This window comes from Anabrus simplex, chromosome 3, assembly GCF_040414725.1.
Source record: "Anabrus simplex isolate iqAnaSimp1 chromosome 3, ASM4041472v1, whole genome shotgun sequence".
In the NCBI taxonomy this organism is placed as follows: Eukaryota; Metazoa; Arthropoda; class Insecta; order Orthoptera; family Tettigoniidae; genus Anabrus; species Anabrus simplex.
The window spans coordinates 117,252,528-117,275,205 of NC_090267.1; the positions used below are offsets into that span (position 1 = coordinate 117,252,528).

A 22,678-nucleotide genomic window follows, 5' to 3' on the forward strand; every position below is an offset into this window, starting at 1 on the left:
GTTTTTGTCCTCACATACAGCGATATTATTTTGTTATGAATTTCAAGGAATTATGTTGACGTAAAATCATGTCATCAGATGAATCGTAGCACACGACCATCTACATTCATTTCATCGAAGTTGATAACTGCTACCTTCTATAAGTGCTTAAAATGTTTCCGCCTTTAGTCTTAATGGGATCGAGAACATCTGTCAGAATTCCAGGTTTACACTTAAAAATGTTTGGGACAATTTTGAAAGATAGAGAGACAAGGTAGAGGATCCCTCTGTTTTTTGTAAATAAATACATGCCTAAGAAGAGAGAGCTCTTAAATGCAATGTCCTGGATGCCCCACATCAGTGCCTTGTTTTTGCTCAGAAGGGATCTCATTTGGCCCAGAGAGAAAGATTGAGATGAGACGTTTCATTCAGTCCACTACGTGCTTCTTGTTTTGAATTGTGCGGAGAACGTTTCATAAAAGGTACAGCATATTTTGCAATTTGGGTCTTGTTCAGGGCCATAAATTATTTCCTTAATAATGAATTTTCCGTCTTCAGCCGATTGATTTCTTCTTTGGTATTGTTAGCGACCTCAAGAATTGTGTATGTACTCGTTGACTGATGTTCTGTAGAACCTAATGTAATAATTTCTGTGTACAAGTAGAACATCATACAGAAAAGGAAATGTAGTAACAGGAATAGCCTATTCAAAATAATTTCAGATTTCTTTTCCATTCAGAATATCAGTATAGTAATTATTTTAATACCACTAGGTCTAATGGCGCAAATGTTGTCAGCTGATCACCATCATTTCTTGTACTTGTAGTAGCATCGATGTCATTTCCATGCCAGTTAGGAATATTTTGGGAGGGTACATCATCTGTCTTCAATTCCTTTTTTTAATGGCAAATCCAGCTGTTTGTTTTCTAAGCCCCATTCATAGTCATGAGGAAGGAAATGTGTGGAACAAATTCTAGCAGTGTTAGGGTGATTTTATCAGCTCTTTGACAATATACCATCCATTTAGCCCATAAATAATATTTTTTGGAAAGACATGATAAATTATATTCTCAGTTTTATGGACCATATTTTTACACTCTGCAACAGCGCAGTTATTCCTGCTTTTAATGATTTTACTACCTCCTTGGACTAAATGACAGCACGTAACATAAACTTTACTCACACATTGTACTAATTCACTTAATAAACACGCAATAAACAATTAAGCACCGGACTAGAGACCGCTTACAAGATGTCACAGTGACGTCAGAAGCTATGAGAGCAGTTAGTGTGGGAAAGCGGTTCTTGGACCGCCTGGATATTCATACTCAATGTGTTGGTTTTTCACACACTGTACACCGAAGATATGCCTCTTGAATTCTTGGTGGCAGGCTCAACAGGCTTAACAGTCAACAAAGATCGCTACCTCAAGACAATGCTATGTCTAGTCTAGGGCTAAGCACTTTCTATGTATGCTTATTTCTGCACATAGGAAAGTTTCTATGAAGATAGGTCATGAACTTGCAGTTTTCAATGCAAAGGTTCTTCTTCTTCAAGGTAGCAATGGTAAAAATGGTGCCTTGTTATCAAGTATCTCAAAAATGGTGGAAATAAAGACATGCATTATAATAAACAATTCAATGGACAATATATATTTTGAAAATACAAATCTCTTTTACTAGCCAAAAGGAACTTAACTTTCTGGAAACATAATGAAAAAGAGATATGTATATATTAAAAAAAAAAAACCTACTTACCCTTCTTTGAGCACCCTGTTAGCTTCTAGTATATAACTTGACAGGTTAGTACCCATGAGTGACAGGCAGAAGACAGCAATGTCCACACTGGCAGGATCAAGAGGTGTGTGTGCCATATCACACGCTGTCACTTCCTCCGAGAGAGCCATAAGATCAAACGAGTGGACTTTGTTAGGAACAGATTTTGCAAGTCGAGCATCGCCACACCCAAAGTCGGCTATCACCAAACTATCTGATCTGCAGAGAATACCATTTATATTAACAAAAGATAATATGGTTGAATATTTGACTGGGAAACATTATATCATGCATATAAATTCATATCATGTAAGGCACATAACACTAAACATACAGGTGAAAAGACATTATTATCATCATCATTATTATTATTATTATTATTATTAACTTTATTGGCCACATTGTACCACTTGAGTTTTCCATGTACACTTTTTCTTTGAAGGTTGTACTGTTTGATTCTTCTTATCTGCCCAGTACTTCTTCATTCGTTCTGATCGCAGTGTTCTTAATTAATCTGAAATCTCTACAGGCCTTCTGTGCATCATTTCAGTTGAAAATTTGTGATCCTTAAGAAGGGTGGTAATTTTATTCTTGTTCTCTGCTTCTGTAATTTTGAGTCCAACTGTTTTGAGATTCTCTTGAATTTCTCTGATCCAATGCCCTCCTGTCTTTCCCAGATTTCTCATCACTAGTTGTCTTAAAATCCTGTTTTCTGGTAATCGAAAGATATGAAAGAAATAAGAGATTCTTTTCTTCTTTATCGTGCTGGTAACTGGGTCAATCTCTCGATAGACAGTTTCATTGGGGAGGATTCTCCAGACTCCTTAAACCTGGTAATTTTTATTTATGCAAGTTCTGATAATTCTTCTTTCAGTTTTGAGGAGCCGATCAGTTCTTCTTTAATTTTTTAATTTGGAACAAGGTTTCGCAAGTGTAAGTGGCTTCGGGCACAGTTACAGTTTTATAGTGTTGGATCTTAGTGTCTACTGACAAGCATTTTTTCTTATAAGTTGACCAGATTAGAAATTGTGCTTCTTTCATTTTGTTGATTCTATTTATCCATGTTGCTTTCTCATTGAAGTTGTGCATAATGATTTCTCCAAGGTATTTAAATTGCAGGGCTATGTTAATTTTTTGATCATTTATGATGAATCCGTTTATGTCAAGGGGTTTCATTAGCAAGATCTCAGTTTTCTCAAAGGATATTTGTAATCCTATTTTTAATGCAATCTTTCTGGAGACGGGTGATATGAGCATGGACTTTTTCCATGTCAAAGGCTAAGAGAGCTAAATCATCTGCAAACCCTAGGCAGTTTGCCCTTATTGAGGGTTTTGCTCCAATTTTTATTTTAGAGAAATGAGAAATTAGTGTTGGAAAGGCCAACAATGTAGCCTTACAATGTATGTATGTTCAGTCTTCAGCCCTAAGGCTGGTTGGATCCTCAACAGCTTCGCCATCAGCTGTCAAAGATGGCCTAGGCATCACTGAAGAGGCGTACTAGGGAAATGAGGAGTGAGGTAGTTTCCCGTTGCTTTCCTCACCGAGCCAGAAGTTGCTATTACATATCAGTCTGCCAAGCCCACTGAAATGCATGCACCAACCGACCCTATGAGTAACATTTTCACACCATTCATAGCAGGGACTGGCTGCAGAAGGAATGGCATTACTAGCATCGCTCATACCTCAGTCACTTTCATATTGTCAAAGCCAAGTATAAGACAGAGACAGATCAATGAAAGTAACAAAATTACTCTAGCCCATACCAGAAGACATAGTGCACTGTAAACACTAAGTCCTGCCAGCCTTACAATATGTATGCAATTCTCCAGGCCACGAGGCAACAATGGTACGATATGACTGTTCGCAGCACTTCCCTAAATCACATTAACCAGACAAAAAGAGACATGCAGCTGCTTCCAGGAGCGACACGTGCACTCAAGGTTGTGTCCAGTATTAACTGGGGCAACCCTCCATAATCTCTATGAAATCAGACTTTGTGCGCATTCTGCGAGTTTGTAAACAGACATTGTTTAGCAACATAGCATCGTTTGAGCAGCATAAGGAAATAGCCAGAATTTTAGATGAAAGTGACGTTGATTTCAATGATAGTGAGAGTGGTGAGTAAGATATTGCGGAACGAGATTGTGTTGGTGAGTTGAGTGATGAAGATCCCGATAATGAGAAAAGTATGCTAAATGGCAGTGCTGGTACCTCTACTGACGGCTGGAGGGAATACCATGACATGGACTTGGACTTAAAAAAAAAAAATATATATATTTACAGGTACGCCAGGTTATAAGTCATCACAAGGGACTAAACCTAAGAGTGAACTTGACCTTTTCCAATTATTCATGACTGATGAGTTATTATCGGAAATTGTGCACGAGACTAACCGGTATGCCAGTGTAAACGTTCAAAACGTTACGCCCCGCAAGCGTGAGTCTATTTGGAGGTCGTGGATAGATGTTACTCTTCCTGAATTCAAAGCATTTTTAGGCTTAATCCTAAATATGGCAATGAACAGTAAGCCTAAATTACGACGTGAGACAGTATTTTTCTGCAATACTTGTAGAAAAAAGCCTGGATTACACCCCAGCGAGTGCTTTGAGAAGTTCCACACAATGCACAAGTACAGATAAAAAGTGACTGTCTATGATAATTTCAGGCTTAAAAATGCTGAACACTGCACCTGAATATTGTACTGTTCTTGCATTATATTTATTTTGTGTTTGCTTTAGTTGATTTTTATAAATATGCTGTCCATATGTTTGTGCTGTCTCAACGAGCTAGAATAACATAGAGAGGCGGAAGCGCTGCCTGGGTGAACCTAATAGAACGAACGTCCACCATGTTTCCTGTTGTCACACAAGCAAGGGAGCATGGCCTTTAAATGACGAAAAGTGTAGAAAATGCGCATTTTAGAATCGCTGGGGGAGAATTAAAGTCCGATGCCGAAAGCTTGAAGCATGAAAGCCACTTCATATTGCGGCACGAGGCCAACATCACGATCAGTTGATTGTAGGGTAGTTCGAAATCATCGCACATTGACATACGAATAGGCCTCGAAATCGGAACAAGAGCGTTACCCTGCTTGGCTGTTGTGGTTGAGCGTAAATTAGAATAAAAACGATGGACATAAATATTTATGACAGGAAACCTTAAAATCATAGGGACCTATAATAGGTTACAACCTCATTCTGTTAATATTTTTAAAATTATTGCATCCTCATGAGTACTGTGTTCCTTTCTTAATCTGTTTACCCTCCCGGGTTGGTTTTTCCCACGGACTCAGCGACGGATCTCTCCTCTACCACCTCAAGGACAGTGTTCTGGAGCGTGAGACATTGGGTCGGGGCATACAACTGTGAGGGAGGGCTGCTCCCGCTATGCTGAACAGGGGCCTTTATGGGGGGGAGAAGGAAGCGGCCGTGGCCTTAAGTTAGGTACCATCCCGGCATTTGCCTGGAGGAGAAGTGGGAAACCACGGAAAATCACTTCGAGGATGGCGGCTGAGGTGGGAGTTGAACCCACTTCTACTCAGTTGACCTCCCCAGGCTGATAGAATCCCGTTACAGCCCTCGTGCCCCCTTTTCAAATTTCGTGGCGGAGCTGGGAATCGAACCCGGGCTTCCAGGGGTGGCAGCTGCTCACGCTAACCAGTGCACCATAGAGGCGGCCCATGAATACTTTACCACAATAATCGTTTAGTGTAATTATTTATTATAATATAGGGGGGATATCATGTTTCTCCCATTACCATATCATACTGGGATTACTAGCTTGGAAGTTGTCCATTATGAAGTGTGGCATAGTTTTAAAAACCAAGGCAACAGACATCTACAATAAAGGCTGTATGCATTTCAAAAATAGCAGTAAAATGCTGTATTTATCATACTTGGTGTACGTTTGAACAAAATAAGTGATTTTTTGTGGTTACGTTTTCTTGGTGGTGGGCGTTCCATTTCCTTTATTTGTAAATGTGAATGAAAATTAAATAGGGCTGGAAATGTACAGAGCATAAGCAGCTGAATTGAGTGGGATACCATTTATCTCTTTTCGCCCTCACAACGCATTGTTCAGTTAATTCCTTGTTCTTTAAACGAGATCTGAAACAAAATTCGACAAATAATTACCTTGGCTATCCGTACTTTCGCTAAGTAAACAATAAAATGGATTTAATTACAAACAGAAATTACGAAAAGGAATCTCGGCTATAATTCAGTAATACTTAAAGTACAATATATCCTTGGTTTTATTACTCCGATTAGTACATCCATATGCTGAGCTTACGGCTGGCATTCTTGAAAGCGAGAATCTATCTTTTCACTTCTTAAAACTTAGGGAATTAAATTGGCATGCACGATCTCCCTATCACCTCAACATATGCTCTCGCGCCAATTCGCTTTGTTTTGACAACCGTTAACATGGCTGCCCCTTATCAACTTGCTTCAAGCAGGGAGCGCTGATGTCAGGTATACAGCCCCTCTATGTTATTCTAGCTCGTTGTGCTGTCTCTTATCCCTCTGCAAGCAGATTCTTAAGGGGGGACGTTCATGAAATGGGCCCAAAATGTCAATTTTCAATTTATCTTTTATTTAATAGTAGAAATCATTGGCAATATATTCCCAAAGTTTCAAGGATGAAATCGCATCTGAACTGCCTGAAAAATAATAATTAAATGTATGGCGCGACCTTACTGCCACGCCCACTTTTGAAGCATTACTTCAATACTAGCTCGGTGAAGAACGATTCCGTGGATTTCGTTCAAGCAAACTTGCACGGGATACATCTAGATGGCTGTGATACATACTCTTTGGTTTTGTACATCATCTATGACTGTGTTCCGCATGCTGCATCTTAGAAACAATACCAAACTAGCTGCTTTGTTTATGAAGAAGTAATAAATTCTTGTTTTGCTTTCTGCTACTGATGGAGATTTACGCAAGTGTTCGATTCTTTCATCATTCAATAATGCTATGGTCATAAAGAGTGTATAGAAGACTTTATAAAATGATTTTGCAGAAGTTAGTGAACGCAAGACATGAGAAACAAACCGGGAATGAGGTTAGGTCAGAAGTAAGAACTGTATGGGATACATAATTTCACATGGTGTAAACAGATGAACAACCCATTAGTAAACTGTGCCACATTAGCTGCTGTAAATATCTACAGGCTCAGAGGGATAATAACTCCTACATCCACAAGCAGAAGCTTCCAAAATGTATCCTACATGTCATCAAGCCCACTTACAGTTTTCCGGCTGATCCTGAACTTCTCAACAAGTGTGTTTTTGGCAAAACACAATTCCAAATTAATCTCTAAATTGACTCGTAAGGAAACGATGCCCTAAAACCACATTTTCATCTGCTACAGTTGTCAGAATTGCAACCTATGATACAGTTCTTGTATTTAATGGCGGGAACTTAGTGAGGATGTAGGTATTAGAAAGAATGAGCTTTAAGGTAGGAATTTTCACTCAAGACATCTTGAGAAAAATATATTTACAGCTCCTCTCTGCAGCTGAAAAGTCAATTGAAGACCTGGTAAAGCAAAGAAGGCAGAAAACAAGAAACCAAAATATAAGTCTTGAAGGAAATGAGGAGACACAGTACAGTTCTGGAGCCTTTTAATACACAGAATTGCAAGGAAAAAGTAAATTCAACTTTAAAGTGCATTTTCTCAAAATCACCATTTCCGTTATTAAAGTACACCTTTCTCAGAAACCGGAAAAGATAGAGCCATGATTTTTGGCATCCCCATTGCTGCGTGTATAATAAACATATACACGGGCCAAATTTTAATATCATTCCTTTACGCCGAGATATGCAAGAAATAATAGATTTTTTATGGGTGTTTTTCTGTTTAAAAATAATTAAACATAAAATTAATTAAATATCATTGTATTTAAAAATGCTTCTGTGGAGTTGTTTCTATACATATTGAAGTTACACTGTACAATTTTCCTGACAATTTGTTGAAAAGTCTATGAGAAAATGGTACCTTTGTTGATCACGGGGTCATAAAATTTATAAATTGCAAAGCGCTTCAATTTAATTTTGCTTAAGTTATGAAAAATAGTGAAGAGATGCATTTAACCATTCTTAACCTCTGTACTAAATTTCAGTTATGTACCTTACAAATTGTGGATTTGGTGAATGATTACATTTGCACATGTATTTCATGCACGTCCCCCCTTAAATGGAGCTGGAGAGGCAGGAGTGTTCAGGAAAAAAAAGGAGGGCTAAGGGTTAAAGTACCGGTATGTTGATTTTGAGATAAAATTGTGGTTTCTGCATAATTCAACCAATCTGAATGTTTTTATTCGTCCTCTTATGTGCTGGCCATTTTCCAATGATATCTCAGTACCATCTATCTTCTCCCAATTGTGCATTGAAATCGCCAAGGAATATTTTAACGTGTGATGGAGGTATATTGATTAAAGTTTTATTCAGGAGATCCCAGAATTTTTGTGCTTCTTTATCTTTTAAGGTGTTATTTTTCTGATTAGTGGCAGCATGTATATTGATAATTGTGTAGATTTTATGTGCAGATTTCAGAGTTAGTGTTGCAAGTCTGGGGGATTGAGATTTCAATTCCATGACTGAATCTATGATTTTGAGATTTATTAGAAATCCATTACCAAACTGCTGACAGTTTTTCATCACTCATTTTTCAGGGATTCCTTTATACAGTCGGTAGGTACCCTAGTGATTCTACTGGGTCTTGATCACTATTCCTTATTTCTTGAAGGGCCATGATTAGAATTTTATGTTTGTCCATAATGTCAGTGACCATCTCTAATTTTCCAATTTGGCACAAAGAGTTAACATTGTGTGTCGAGAAGAAAGAGATTTGTTTAGGTTTAATTCTTTGAAGTTTCTATGTATATGCTGGCTGTTGAGTTTTCAGATGCTCCGATCCATCATAATCTTCCGAATGACAGCCCACCACATCCGAAAGCTGTATTTCTGAAATATATGATTACAGTCGGTGGAATTCTTCTTCAAAAGACTTTTCGTAGTCGACTGTCTAAGGTGTCACCTTGAGATGCGGATACATCCTCAAGTTCTAAATGTTATTTAGAAAGGTGAAGTGAAGATGAGAGATGAAGGATGATTTTATGAAATTTTGAAGAAGGCCTTATTTCATCCTAGTTGTTCAGGACATATAATAAACATACAGGAATAAATTCTTCAGTTTCCATTAGTGTCAGCAAATGCATGTTTACCAAAGAAAAGACACATTTCTAGGTATAAGAAGAGGTACGAAATTATAAAGTTAAATTTTGATGTTTATAACGAAAATGTTATTTAGTAAAAGCATTTCATAGCAGTAACCTGTTTTACTGTTTTATTAGACCTATTTGAGAGGAGTAAATGAAATTAAAATATTAGATCTATATTTATATTTTTTTTTGCTATTGGCTTTACGTCGCACCGACATGTCTCATGGCAACGATGGGACAGGAAAGGGCTAGGACTGGGAAGGAAGCAGCCGTGGCCTTAATTAAGGTACAGCCCCAGCATTTGCCTGCTGTGAAAATGGGAAACCACGGAAAACCATCTTCAGGGCTGCTGACAGTGGGGTTCAAACCTACTATCTCCCGAATACTGGATTCTGGCCGCACTTAAGCGACTGCAGCTATCGAGCTCGGTAGGTCTCTATATCAATGGACATACATAACCTAACCAATATTACGATGCTCTGTTAAATAAATAGACCAGTAATAGTTCCAATATTATTGGTGAAAAGGAGACAGAAAAAAAAAAAAAAAAAAAAAGGAAAGACAATGCAAAAAACAAAGTGATTTACAGCCACACACAAGTTTCAACAGTTTCTTCCTTCACTGCTTTCTGGTATAACACAGAATGAACATTTGTTTTTAAATCTAACACCACCTTGCAATTACATTTATGGCATTCAATGTATCTTTATACAATTTTATTTGGTTTCAACCTACTTGTGGCTTAGCAACTAAAAGACAAATTAATAGAACGAATGAATGGAACATTTACAGCCAATGAAAACTTACTTCTTTTTAATGGATTTAATAATCTTGTCCAGAGGATTGAGTGGCCACTGGGACACTTGCTGCTGATACCCCTCATGATAAGCCTTGAAAGAGTCTGGGTCAGAGCGGAACAGCTTTAGTGCATCCTTTCCTTCACAGCTATATAACTGCTCGTTCAAGTACCTACAACAATAAACACATTATTACAAGAATGTATGAATTTTCCAACTTTCACACTCCAGAAACATATATCTCTTCTGTTTTAAAAAACAGAAATCACAATTAATATCTATGACCCGTTGGGCTCCTTTTCATCTTAAGTGTTAGCCTTGTGTTTCTTGTCTTTTGCCACACATATTCATCATCTTTTTCTGTCTCTTCCTTTTTGGTGTCTTTAGTTGGCATCTACTTATCCTATAATTTCCACATCAGGTCCCAATGAAGCTGGGAGGCATAAACAAACTTGTCATGGGCTGAGAAGAGGTGGATGCAGAAGAACTGGGATTAATGAGAGAGTTCTTCTAAGCGAAGATGACAATATATGAAGGAAGATATAGAGATTGTTCTTGTCCTTTTGAGTTCCCCTGTGTCCTTGTCTCCTTTTTTTTTTTTACTCCCTCTTTTCACAGTAACCTGTCTATCCTATGTTTTCCTATTCAGTTTCCTACCTTCCTATACTTGATTTATCACTGGTTTGTTCCTTTCCATTACTCAAAATCACTTTTTTGTACTGATTTTTGCAGAGATGAAAAATGAAAGATTTTAAATTTCAGACTGTAGTTTGATACAAGAAAGGAAATGAAATACATTGCTTCTTGAAATTTTGTACGGCAGAGAATCAAAATATTTAAGAAACCACTAATTTTTATGCCACCTTCATAGACATGAACCCTAATGCTAGTGATATGTCAGAGTTATGGCTGGAGTTCCCCATGATGAGAATGGAGAAGTGGCGTGGCAAACTTAAAGAATTCGATGAAAATGAAATGGTGTATGGCTTTTACTGCCAGGAGTGTCCGAGGACAAGTTTGGCTCGCCAGATGCAGTCTTTTGATTTGAAGCCTGTATGCGAGACACGTCATGATGATGAAATGATGATGAAGATGACATACACAACCAGCCCCCGTGCCAGCGGAATTAACCGATTATGGTTCAAATTCCTGACCCTGTCAAGAAATCGAACCTGGGAGCCCTGGGACCCCTGTGACCAAAGGCCAGCACACTAACCATTTAGCCATGGGGCCAGATAAAGAACTTGATTGGACAGCACTAATGTTATGTCTTCATACACATAACTGGTCAATAACAGTTTTGGAGCCAGTCATATCCGAGTGATTTTAGGCTGACTTTAGGATGCTGAATCTTAATATCACAACAATTTTGCTAGATTGGCTCTATTTCTTGCAATAGTGTAAGTGTCTGGCCAGATAATCTGCTATGGTAATGGAGTAAACCATACAGCCAGCGTCCCCACGCCGAGTGTTGGGCGGCGGTAAATAGCCTACCACATTATAAGGACCAATGGCTAAGGGCGGAGGAGTTCTTATCGACGGGAAATGGGCCCTCAGTGGAGGAAATCCCATATTAACTGTAGCGTCTGTTCTCCAGAAGAGCGGCCTACAAGTTTCGGCTGGCAGTAGCTCTAAAATGCCTTTGGGAATGGCGAACCCATCATAATAAAAGCCTAGCCTCGGAAAATGCTAGGGCCTTCCCCACAAGCAACGTGCAATTCTTGTAATGCTGGGAAAAATGTGAGAAATGGGCGACCAGCAACCAAATACATCAAGATAGCGACCATCAATGTAGTGACACTAACAGAGAAAGTGGAAGAAATTGTAGATTTTATGGCTGACAAAGATATAGCATTGCTGGGAATGTGAGACCAAATGGAAAGGAAAAGGTGAGAGGAAACTAAAGAAAGGATACACCTTATACTATAGTGGAGGAAGAGAAGCCAATGTCGACCGACCTGGAGGCAGGAAGGGCGTTATACATATCCTTCCATTGCTCCCTAAAATTCACATGGCTCCCAATTATGTTTGCCATCATGTTATCCTTGGCTGATTTTTTCACCAAATTAAATTTGCTAGTAAGCTCCTCATTTCTTTCTAATCTGCACATCCTCCTCAACAACCATTCCATAGACTGTTTAAATTGTTATTAACCATTTTCCATTGATCATAATTGCTTCCTAAAAATTTCTCCATGCCTCTCTTGTCAACCATATGGTATTGCCTAATAGTCCTACTCTTATAACGTTTCTTCCTATGGCATTTACTTTTAACTACAACAAAACAACTTCATGATCACTTATACCATTTATCTCTTCAGTTTCTCTATGGAGATCATCTAGTTTTATCAGCACCATATCTAGAATATTTTCCCCTCTAGTTGGTGCCATCACTTTCTGATTCAGCTGTCCTTCCCATATTAACGTATTCACCATATGTTGGTCATGCTTTCTGTCCTTCGCATTCCCTTCCCAGTTATCACTTGGTAAGTTCAGATCACCCGCTACAATAACGTTCCTTTCTGTGCCGTTTCCCACATAGCTGATTATCTTCTCAATTAAATTCCGCATCAGCATTGGTGCCAGCCTTGCCAGGTCTGTACACTCCAAAAATATCAACATCAGACCTGATAGATGGAGGCAAATGTGTGATGGCCATCTTTCTGAGAACTGTGACTATTCACGAATTTGGTCCTGCATATGTATCTGGGCAGCCATTCTTAGGAGTGCTGCTGCCCACAGGACATGGGAAAGGCCCTAGAAAATGTGGGCTAAACTTTGGTACTCATAATTTCTGTCTGGCTGGGCTGCTGCACCCACAGCGGGTCTCCCCATACTTGGCCAAAAACCTGATCATCAACCAATTACAACTGGGACATGGAATATTAAAACACTCCTGGATATTATTAACAATGACAGACCTGATAGACAAAAAACACTTGTCACTCACAAGCTTGCTAGATTGGATATGATGTAGCCACCTTGAGTGAAACGAACTGCCTGGTGATGGAAAAGTTGTGAAGTTTGTATCAGGAAGGAAGAAAACTGAAACTCGTAAGCATGATGTTGGCTTTGCTGTAGAGACACAACTGGTAAATAATCTCCAACTCACACCTGCAGCAATTAGTGAATGGCTTATGACTCTCCTTCTACCATTCCGTGGGGATATTTTCATCACTCTCATCTCCTCACTTTAGATGCTGATCAAGATGTCAAGAATGAGTTATTTCACCAGCTGAGAACACTCATAAGCAAAGTATCACCTAAGGACAAATTGTTACTGCTTGGCGATTTCAAGACCTAGAACTGGGAGTGATAATCAGCTGTGGTAAAGTGTGATGGGCAAACATGGTATCTTGGTAAATGCAACACCAATGGGTTATTGCGTCTTGGCCTATGTGCTGAGTATGTACTGTTTATGTTGGCTAAATGGTCAGCGCACTGGCCTTCGATTCAGAGGGTCCCAGGTTCGATTCCCGGCAGGGTCGGGGATTTTAACCTTTATTGGTTAATTCCAATGGTTCAGGGGCTGGGTGTTTGTGCTGTCCCCAACATCCCTGCAACTCACACACCGCACGTAACACTATCCTCCACCACAATAACACGCAGTTACCTACACATGGCAGATGCCGCCCACCCTCATCGGAGGGTCTGCCTTACAAGGGCTGCACTCCGCTAGAAATAGCCACATGGATTATTATTATTATTATTATTATTATTATTATTATTATTATTATCACCAATACTCAGTTTTGGTTACTTACACATTTAAGGTTGGAGACCTGTGGAATTTTTATGCAGGGATTAAAAGCCACATGAGCCAATTGTTTTTAAATGCCATGAGGCAGTTCATACCAAACTCGTGGTGTATCAAGCGATCATCACCTCAACATTATTCTAAGGATGTGAAATCTGGACCCTGTACTGTTGTGATATTAAGAAACTTGAGCAGTTTCATGAACAGAAACTTCATTCCATCTTAAATATCAAATGGGAGAACTGTGCCTCCAATCTTGCTGTTTTTGAGGAAGTGTCTATCATTGGCCATCATTGTTTTGCCTTTATGCAAGGAGTAACTACCGCCTTAAAAACAGATGATGTGCAAAAATAAGCAGAGATTGCAAATCACCCATCATCATCAAATGTCAGAGCATTTGAACACATATACACATTTAGTTTTACACCATGGAATGAGTTCTACACTAATGAAATACTTCAGTACCAATAACAAAAAACTGTGTTGATGATTATCAGCATCTTCTAGAATATAACAAGACAGTTATGAACATGGCAGGGGGATTATGCAAGAGACCATAAAATACCGCATTTACTCGTGTATTAGACCCCTTTTCCCCCCACTTTAACAGTCAAAAAAAGGTAGGAGGGGGGGGGTCCAATATGCAATAACCTCAAATTTTGTACAGTGAAACACATGACTTCTAGGCTATAAAGAGCTATAAATTGTACATGTAAACATTCTATACTATTCTTAAACAAACTTATGAATGTATTCTAAGTTTTGCTGGCTATTTTTGTTGGAAGGCAGCATTTCTAAATTTAAAAAGATAATAAATGGTGAATACATGACTTTTAGGCCAACATACAAAGTAAATATAGTCGGTTTTAGTCACCCTTTTATCACGTCATTTGTTTCATCTCATTAACTCCTCTGATGAGGTTGACATCAGGAAGGGCATCCAGTTGTAAAAACTCGCTAGAGAGATTCATCTCACTTCATACTCGATCCCGAAGAGAAAAGGGATAAGGGTATTGTATTAGGCAATATTAACACGAAAGAACGTAATGGCAGTCATTTGTGTCTGTCATTTAAGCAATAGGCCTACCATACAGTAATCCTGATCATTGCTTTAATTTGAATTATCGTTGTCTTGTGCTGCCAACTTCCCTGCCACTGGCGTGTTGTCATTCCATATGACGTCATCTTCACTGCCACCTCGTAAGCCATGCACTGCCATCAAGATCCCATCTTATTCAAACTTTTAAAAATATTTTCGTTCCCGTCTATAGAGTCCAAAAAGTGAGAATCTATTCTCAAATGCTTTATGGAGATGGTGTCTGTTAGTCCCAGTTGGTGTATGTGTAGCAGAAGCCACCCCTGCGAATAAAGCCATGCTGTAGGAAGCGTGCCAACCCACCAGCTGATAACTAGCATATGTTACGAGTTGTACATACTTCCGAATGTAATACATAGTAAATGGAAGAATTCTTTGGATAACTGTGGCTGTCCTGTGGCGACGATGGGATTGGAAAGGGCTAGAAGTGGGAAGGAAGCAGCCATGGCCTTGATTAACCTCTTCAGTGGCATGCCCGAGAAATTCTCGGGTTACCCACTGATTGACAACAACATTCCCTTTTGACTAGTACGCTTACCTCAACACATCCAACAACAAAGAACCACATCTATCACAAACTTTTCCCACAAATACTACATCAAAGAAGATGGCCTAATGATGTCTACACAAACTTCAATATAGCCTACGGCACCAGCATTCTAACTAATATTATCTCAAAAAGAACCACACCATATGAAAGTTCTTCAACATTTATAAGCATTTAAATGAAAATCAATACTTATTAACTTGAAGAACCAACGACCATTACCAACGCTCAACTTTCCTCAAGTTTTTAACAATTCGCCATTTGACAATTACATCAAATGTGCTTTCTGATTTTTATCTTTATTGTAATATCTTTTAATATCAAGAACCAACCACCTATGTCATAATCCTCAAATAATTGTCATGTTTTTAGACTCAAATATTGTTAAGGAATAGTATGTGTGTGTATGTTCAGTCTTCAGCCCTAAGGCTGGTTGGATCCTCAACAGCTCTGCCATCAGCTGTCATCACTGAAGAGGCGTACTAGGGAAATGAGGAGTGATGTAGTTTCCCGTTGCTTTCCTCACCGAGCCAGAAGTAGCTATTACATATCAGTCTGCCAAGCCCACTGAAATGCATACACCAACCAACACTATGAGCAACGTTTTCACACCATTCATAGCAGGGACGGCTGCATAAGGAATGGCATTATTAGCATCGCTCATACCTCAGTCAGTTTCATACTGTCAAAGCCAAGGATAAGACATAGACAGACCAATGAAAGTAACAAAATTGCTCTAGCCCATACCAGAAGACATAGTGCACTGTAAACACTAGGTCCTGCCAGCAAAGGCAAAAGTAATAGTAAATTACATTTTATATTGTAATAGTTGTTTAACGATCTCTAATCCTTTTTACAAGACATCGTTTTTAACAGTATTCATAAGTCATTTCCAATCAGGTACCTGATCTATTCCTAAGGTAAAAAATATGGCTGATGATGCCTACTATTGATAGGCAAAACATGTACCATCCAATGTATTAATTTTATGTTAACAATTTTGATAAGAACAAAGTCCTAATTTTTAAGATTGCATTGCACTGAATAGGTGGGTGAACAATAAAAACATACTAGTGTTATTTAACACAAATTCTCGGGTGGCGCACGCTTGCCCTTAACGTCACCGCTCAAGAAATTCTTGTTTAGCTGCAGTGTTCATATCGCGATCGCCCAGTAATTTCTCGGGTACTCTTTGGAAAATGTTTTCCAGCATTCTCAACAGATGGCGGGAGGGTTTCCTGCTGTATTCATGAAGTCTCTGGCCTAAAATATGCCTTATCTTCTCTACTTTACATATACAATCTCTGGCCAGCCAAGCAGAAATGGCGAGCACAAAACGGAAAAGATGTTTGAAGACAAAATAGTGATAATGATTCTATTGATTCTTCTGATGATGACCCTCTTAGTATTTCTAGTGAAAGTGAAATAGATATTATGTCAGAAGCTAAGGTGATGGTAGGAAATGTTGAACATACATTCGTGTGGAAAAAGTGTAAGCCAGGGAATAGTGTACAACCTAATATAATTCCGTTTACGGGAAATCCTGGTGGTAGGGTTGGATCATTACCAGAGGTGAGTGCGATTGACTGTTTTGAACTGTTTCTAACGGATGAAGTTGTAAATTTGATAGTGACCGAAACAAATTTGAATGCTATAAGTGCATTGAAAAACTTGTAAATAAATCTCCGTATAGAAGGGCACAGTTTTGGAAAGAAACAAACTCTTATGAAATTTGGCAGTTTATTGCTTTAGTGCCGTTGGTGGGAATAATACAAAAGCCCGAAACAAAATGTGATGGTCGAAGGACAGTATTCTCAAAACACCAGTATTTTATGAAACCATGTCACAGGCCTAATGTAAAAAAAAAAAGTGTAAATGGAATGTAAAGTAAGTTTTTATTAACCTTGAATAACAAATGAATGTGTTCCCTTAATAACTGTTACTCATTCCTTGCTTCCTAAAAATAAATTTCTCCGAAAAAACTTCACCTTTCTGGCACAGGAGGTCTGCCAGAACCCGCCATTGAAGGGGTTAAGGTACAGCACCAGCATTTGCCTGGTATGAAAATGGGGAAGCCACGGAAAACCATCTTCAGGGCTGCCGAAAGTGGGGTTCAAACCCATTATCTTCCGGATGCAAGCTCCCAGCGGCGTGCCCCTAACCGCACGGACAACTCGCCCGGTGTCCCACTAACTACTTTTACGATTTTCATTGGAATTGTGAAGAATGAAAAATTTCAGGATGAAGCTGTTGAAGTCCACCGAGTATCCGATTCACTCATGGCTAACACAATAGAGTCCGGTGCAACAGCTCTCTGAATCGTCATGTGCTATGTGCCGCAAACTGGATGCCCTGATGATGAGGACGCTATTTGGAAAGAACTGAATAACTATCTGCGAACTGTTGGCCCTGAAGAACATCTGGTAATAAGAAGTGAGCTCAACGGCCATGTTGGATTGGCGAGAGATGGCTACAGCCACTGTCATGGTGGAAATGGATTTGGTACCCATGACGATGATGGAAATCAGATTTTGGACTATACTGAAGCGCACAAGCTTGTGACGACCAACATGTTCTTCAAGAGGAGGCCCACACATCCCATCACACACACCAGTGGTAGGCACAAAACTCAGATGGATTATCAGCCCATGAAACAATTCGACCTGAAGCTGGTGACCGATGTAAAAGCGATCCCATCTGAATAATCACTTCTCAGCACCGGCTCCTCGTTATGGACACCCGGTTGAATATTCTAGTTACAAGTAACAACTCTCTTATTACCAGGTCGAAAGCAACCCGGAATCACAGGGGTTGAATGGATAAAATGGTGGCATTTACTGGAACACAAAGACCAATTTCTGGCTACCATTGGTCCTATCAGTGTGGACAAAGACCAGTCAGTATCAGCTATGTGGGACAAATTTGTCGGCCATGTCCACACTCTGCAGTGACTGCCATGCTTGGGAAGACGAAATCAGGGAAACAAGTCATCGATAAGCAAGTCTGGTGGTGGAATCAGGAAATGCAGACGACTGCGGTGATGAAGAAGAAGGAGAAGGAGGAATTAAAAGAATGGCTCCAATCCCATACCAATGAAGATCTTCAGCATTACAAGGTATAAAAATCAGTTGCCGAACGAACAGTTGCGATAGCCAGGGCTGCTTACTACAACCGTGTATATGAAGAATTGGGCACGCCTGGAGGAGAAAATAAAGTCTACCATCCAGCTAAGGCACATCATCAAGCCACCCAAGACATCAGCCATGTCAAGCACATAAAGGAAGAAGACCACCAACTTCTCCGAGACCCACCTGCTATCATTCACCGATGGAGCAATTACTACTCACAGAACAGCAATGAGGAATTTGACCATCCTCCAATCCAGAGAGACGATCCAATCGGGGAGGTAGAAGAAGTGGTGATGAAGATGAAAAATGGGAAGGCAACCGGCCCTGATAACATCCTAGAAGAAGCATAGAAGATCCTTCCGAGTTGAACCATGTTGTTGTTTACTGTACATTTTGTACAGTTTACCGATGTTTATACCTATTCACATGGCATTCCACGAACTTGAAAAGGCCTTTGATAGTGTCCCTCATGAGCTCATTTGGTATGTCCTATGTTCCTACAATGTCCCTGAAGCATACATCCAGTGGATCCGAATATTATATCACAACGTTTCAAGTAAGATGAGATGCACAGTGGGTACATCTCTTCCTTTCTTCGTCAATGTTGGAGCATATGAAGGATCTGCGTTTTCGACCTTGCTGTTCGTTCTCTGCATGGATACAGTAACATCTGACCTTCAGTAATTTCATCCACTGACGGTCCTCTATGATGCCAACGACGTCTTCTTGGCAAACGCACAACGTGAGAAACTCAAAGAGCAAACACGACAATAGAATGATCGGCTCAATCAATTTGGACTTTGGCTGAATATGAAAAAGACACCAAACTTCGTCCTAATACCCTTGACGCCTGTCAAAAATAACGACCCGTTTCTTTTTGACGCTTTGTCAAAACCTTTTACATTTCATCATCACTAGTGAGCTGGAATAGATGATCCGTATATATTGACACAATCTCGCATTTCGAAACAACGTTATATCGCGATATATTGAGTTTTATCGGACGTTCTGATTGCAGTTTCTCGATTAATAATTGAAGTACTGAGCCGTGGTTGAAAATAGACTTGGTTTGTAATTTAATTTTCTGTTATAAGAGTGGTCTCAAAGATGGAAGATAATAATATTTTGTCAAAGAAGAAAGGATCCAAATTCTCTAAAGACAAGAAGAGTTTGTTCGTGAGTCTTGTTGCCGAAAGGAAAGAGACAATCGAAAACAAGAAAACCGATGGCATAACGTTGCGTGATAAAGAAAAAGCATGGATAAAACTTTCAAATTCTTTTAATTCTCATGAATTTGTTTGTAAAAGGTCAGTGAAATAATTGAAAATGTTTTACGACAACTTCAAAAGAAGGGCTAAGCAAAAAAGATGCCAGGATAAGGTGAATATGTTTAAAACTAACTGGAGGTGGAGTTGCTGTAACCCCTTCCTTAGACCAAACATCATCACAATTGCTAGAAATAATCAGGGACAAAATAGAGGCTCTTTGCAATAACTTGGATAGCGATTCCGCATACATAGGCCTAACCGCATCCAGTAGCAACACTACTGAACAATACAATGTACTGGTGACGTTTGAAGAAGAACCAAGTACAGAGATCCTTATCCCTACCAGTGAAGAAACGGTCCCGAATACAATCCATGACCTTCCACCATCAACTAGCAGTAGCAAGATATCGTGGGCATCAAGAAACCGGCCTTCTTTTAAGAAGACAAAGAAATCAGAAGCATTGAAAGCTTGTGAAAAAGTTATTGAATTGTCAGAAGCAAGAAGGGATCTTTGCAAGCAAGAATTAGACATGCTGCAATTAAGGCATAGCGAAGAACTAGCCTTAATACACATGAAAAAAGAAACTGAAAAAATTAAGCAAGAAAATGAAAAACTGAGAAGTGCAGTGCTAGAGGCAAAACTTTCCTTTTATTTGAAGAAACAATAGACTAAATTTAATAATAATAATGTAATAATCTACGAATTTACACTGACTGACAGAGCAAATGCAACACCAAGAAGGAGTGGTTCGAAAGGGATGAAAGTTGGGGAAAAAACAGAGACGGCACGGACGAATAATTGATGTTTATTTCAAACCGATATGCAGGTTACACAATGCGCACGGCATCGACTCAGTAGGATGTAGGACCACCGCGAGCGGCGATGCACGCAGAAACACGTCGAGGTACAGAGTCAATAACAGTGTGGATGGTGTCCTGAGGGATGGTTCTCCATTCTCTGTCAACCATTTGCCACAGTTGGTCGTCCGTACGAGGCTGGGGCAGAGTTTGCAAACGGCGTCCAATGAGATCCCACACGTGTTCGATTGGTGAGAGATCCGGAGAGTACGCTGGCCACGGAAGCATCTGTACACCTCGTAGAGCCTGTTGGGAGATGCGAGCAGTGTGTGGGCGGGCATTATCCTGCTGAAACAGAGCATAGGGCAGCCCCTGAAGGTACGGGAGTGCCACCGGCCGCAGCACATGCTGCACGTAGCGGTGGGCATTTAACGTGCCTTGAATACGCACTAGAGGTGACGTGGAATCATACGCAATAGCGCCCCAAACCATGAAGCCGCATTGTCTAGCGGTAGGGCGCTCCACAGTTACTGCCGGATTTGACCTTTCTCCACGCCGACGCCACACTCGTCTGCGGTGACTATCACTGACAGAACAGAAGCGTGACTCATCGGAGAACACGACGTTCCGCCATTCCCTCATCCAAGTCGCTCTAGCCCGGCACCATGCCAGGCGTGCATGTCTATGCTGTGGAGTCAATGGTAGTCTTCTGAGCGGGCGCCGGGAGTGCAGGCCTCCTTCAACCAATCGACGGGAAATTGTTCTGGTCGATATTGGAACAGCCAGGGTGTCTTGCACATGCTGAAGAATGGCGGTTGACGTGGCGTGCGGGGCTGCCACCGCTTGGCGGCGGATGCGCCGATCCTCGCGTGCTGACGTCACTCGGGCTGCGCCTGGACCCCTCGCACGTGCCACATGTCCCTGCGCCAACCATCTTCGCCACAGGCGCTGCACCGTGGACACATCCCTATGGGTATCGGCTGCGATTTGACGAAGCGACCAACCTGCCCTTCTCAGCCCGATCACCATACCCCTCGTAAAGTCGTCTGTCTGCTGGAAATGCCTCCGTTGACGGCGGCCTGGCATTCTTAGCTATACACGTGTCCTGTGGCACACGACAACACGTTCTACAATGACTGTCGGCTGAGAAATCACGATACGAAGTGGGCCATTCACCAACGCCGTGTCCCATTTATCGTTCGCTACGTGCGCAGCACAGCGGCGCATTTCACATCATGAGCATACCTCAGTGACGTCAGTCTACCCTGCAATTGGCATAAAGTTCTGACCACTCCTTCTTGGTGTTGCATTTGCTCTGTCAGTCAGTGTATTAACCTATAAACTTAAGTAACATTAACCAATGGCCTATTAGTAACAAACATACAGTCACATTAAATATTGCCTATTGTGTGCTATAGAAAACAATAAAGTGTTTGTCTGTTTATATAATATTAGTGATACAGAACTCGTGTGTTTTAAATTTATTCCACTCTTAAAGCAGTGTCTTAATGGAAATGGTTTTCAATGATTGTTCCGATTAACAACTGGAGGACCATCTTGATCAGCTAAGCCAGGTAGGCCTACATTAATTTCCTCGAAGACTAAATAATTTCTGTTAAGTAGTCTTTTTTCTTCTACGTCGTGGTGGAGTACTTCATCTTCCGGGGGGGGGGGGCATCTTCTTTTGTTTGCATAGCAATATTATCTAGCACAGCGGTAGCCACAATGACAAACAAAGATGTTGTTACTGTTGTTTTCAAACCCAGTGATAAGGCTGGAAATCTCCTTTTCCATACTCCATATTGTAGTTCAACAGTGTTTCTTGTCTTAATATGGGCTCTGTTGTAGTTTTTCTTGCCTTGATTTTGTGGATTTAAGAATGGCATAAGAAGAAAATGTGTAAGTTGATATCCATTATCATTATCCTAGGAGATGTCTGTCTTGGATTCTTCCCGTCTCAAATTTCATTCTTATTTCAGAATTACCAAAAATAAAACTGTCATGAACCAATCCAAGCCATCTTATTATTCCTTATTAGTAAATTAGCATCACAAATAGTCTGTACATTAATTGAGAAATAGGACTTCCTGTTGCGGAAAACTTCTGCATTATGTCCACCAGGAGACAGTATAGGTATATGTGTACAGTCGATGGCACCTATTACTCCAGGGAAGTTGCTTATCATATAAAAATCGCGAATAACTGAATGAGCTTCATCACCTTCAGGAAAATTCACATACAGGGGTCTCAAGGAACCAATTGCTTCAGAAACATTCCTAATATAGTGACAAATTGTTGATTTAGATAC

At 40.1% G+C, this 22,678-nt stretch overlaps 1 protein-coding gene across 1 annotated transcript in view; it reads right to left on the bottom strand.

The window, feature by feature from the left end:
- LOC136866054 (ribosomal RNA-processing protein 8) overlaps window positions 1-22,678 on the bottom strand; it is a 55,279-nt gene that overhangs the window by 9,962 nt on the left and 22,639 nt on the right. The window contains exons 3-4 of the mRNA XM_067142691.2: window positions 9,788-9,949; window positions 1,737-1,973 (exon numbers count right to left, since the gene is read on the bottom strand). Coding sequence (XP_066998792.2) covers window positions 1,737-1,973; window positions 9,788-9,949 — 399 coding nt within the window. The remainder of the gene's footprint in view (window positions 1-1,736; window positions 1,974-9,787; window positions 9,950-22,678) is intronic.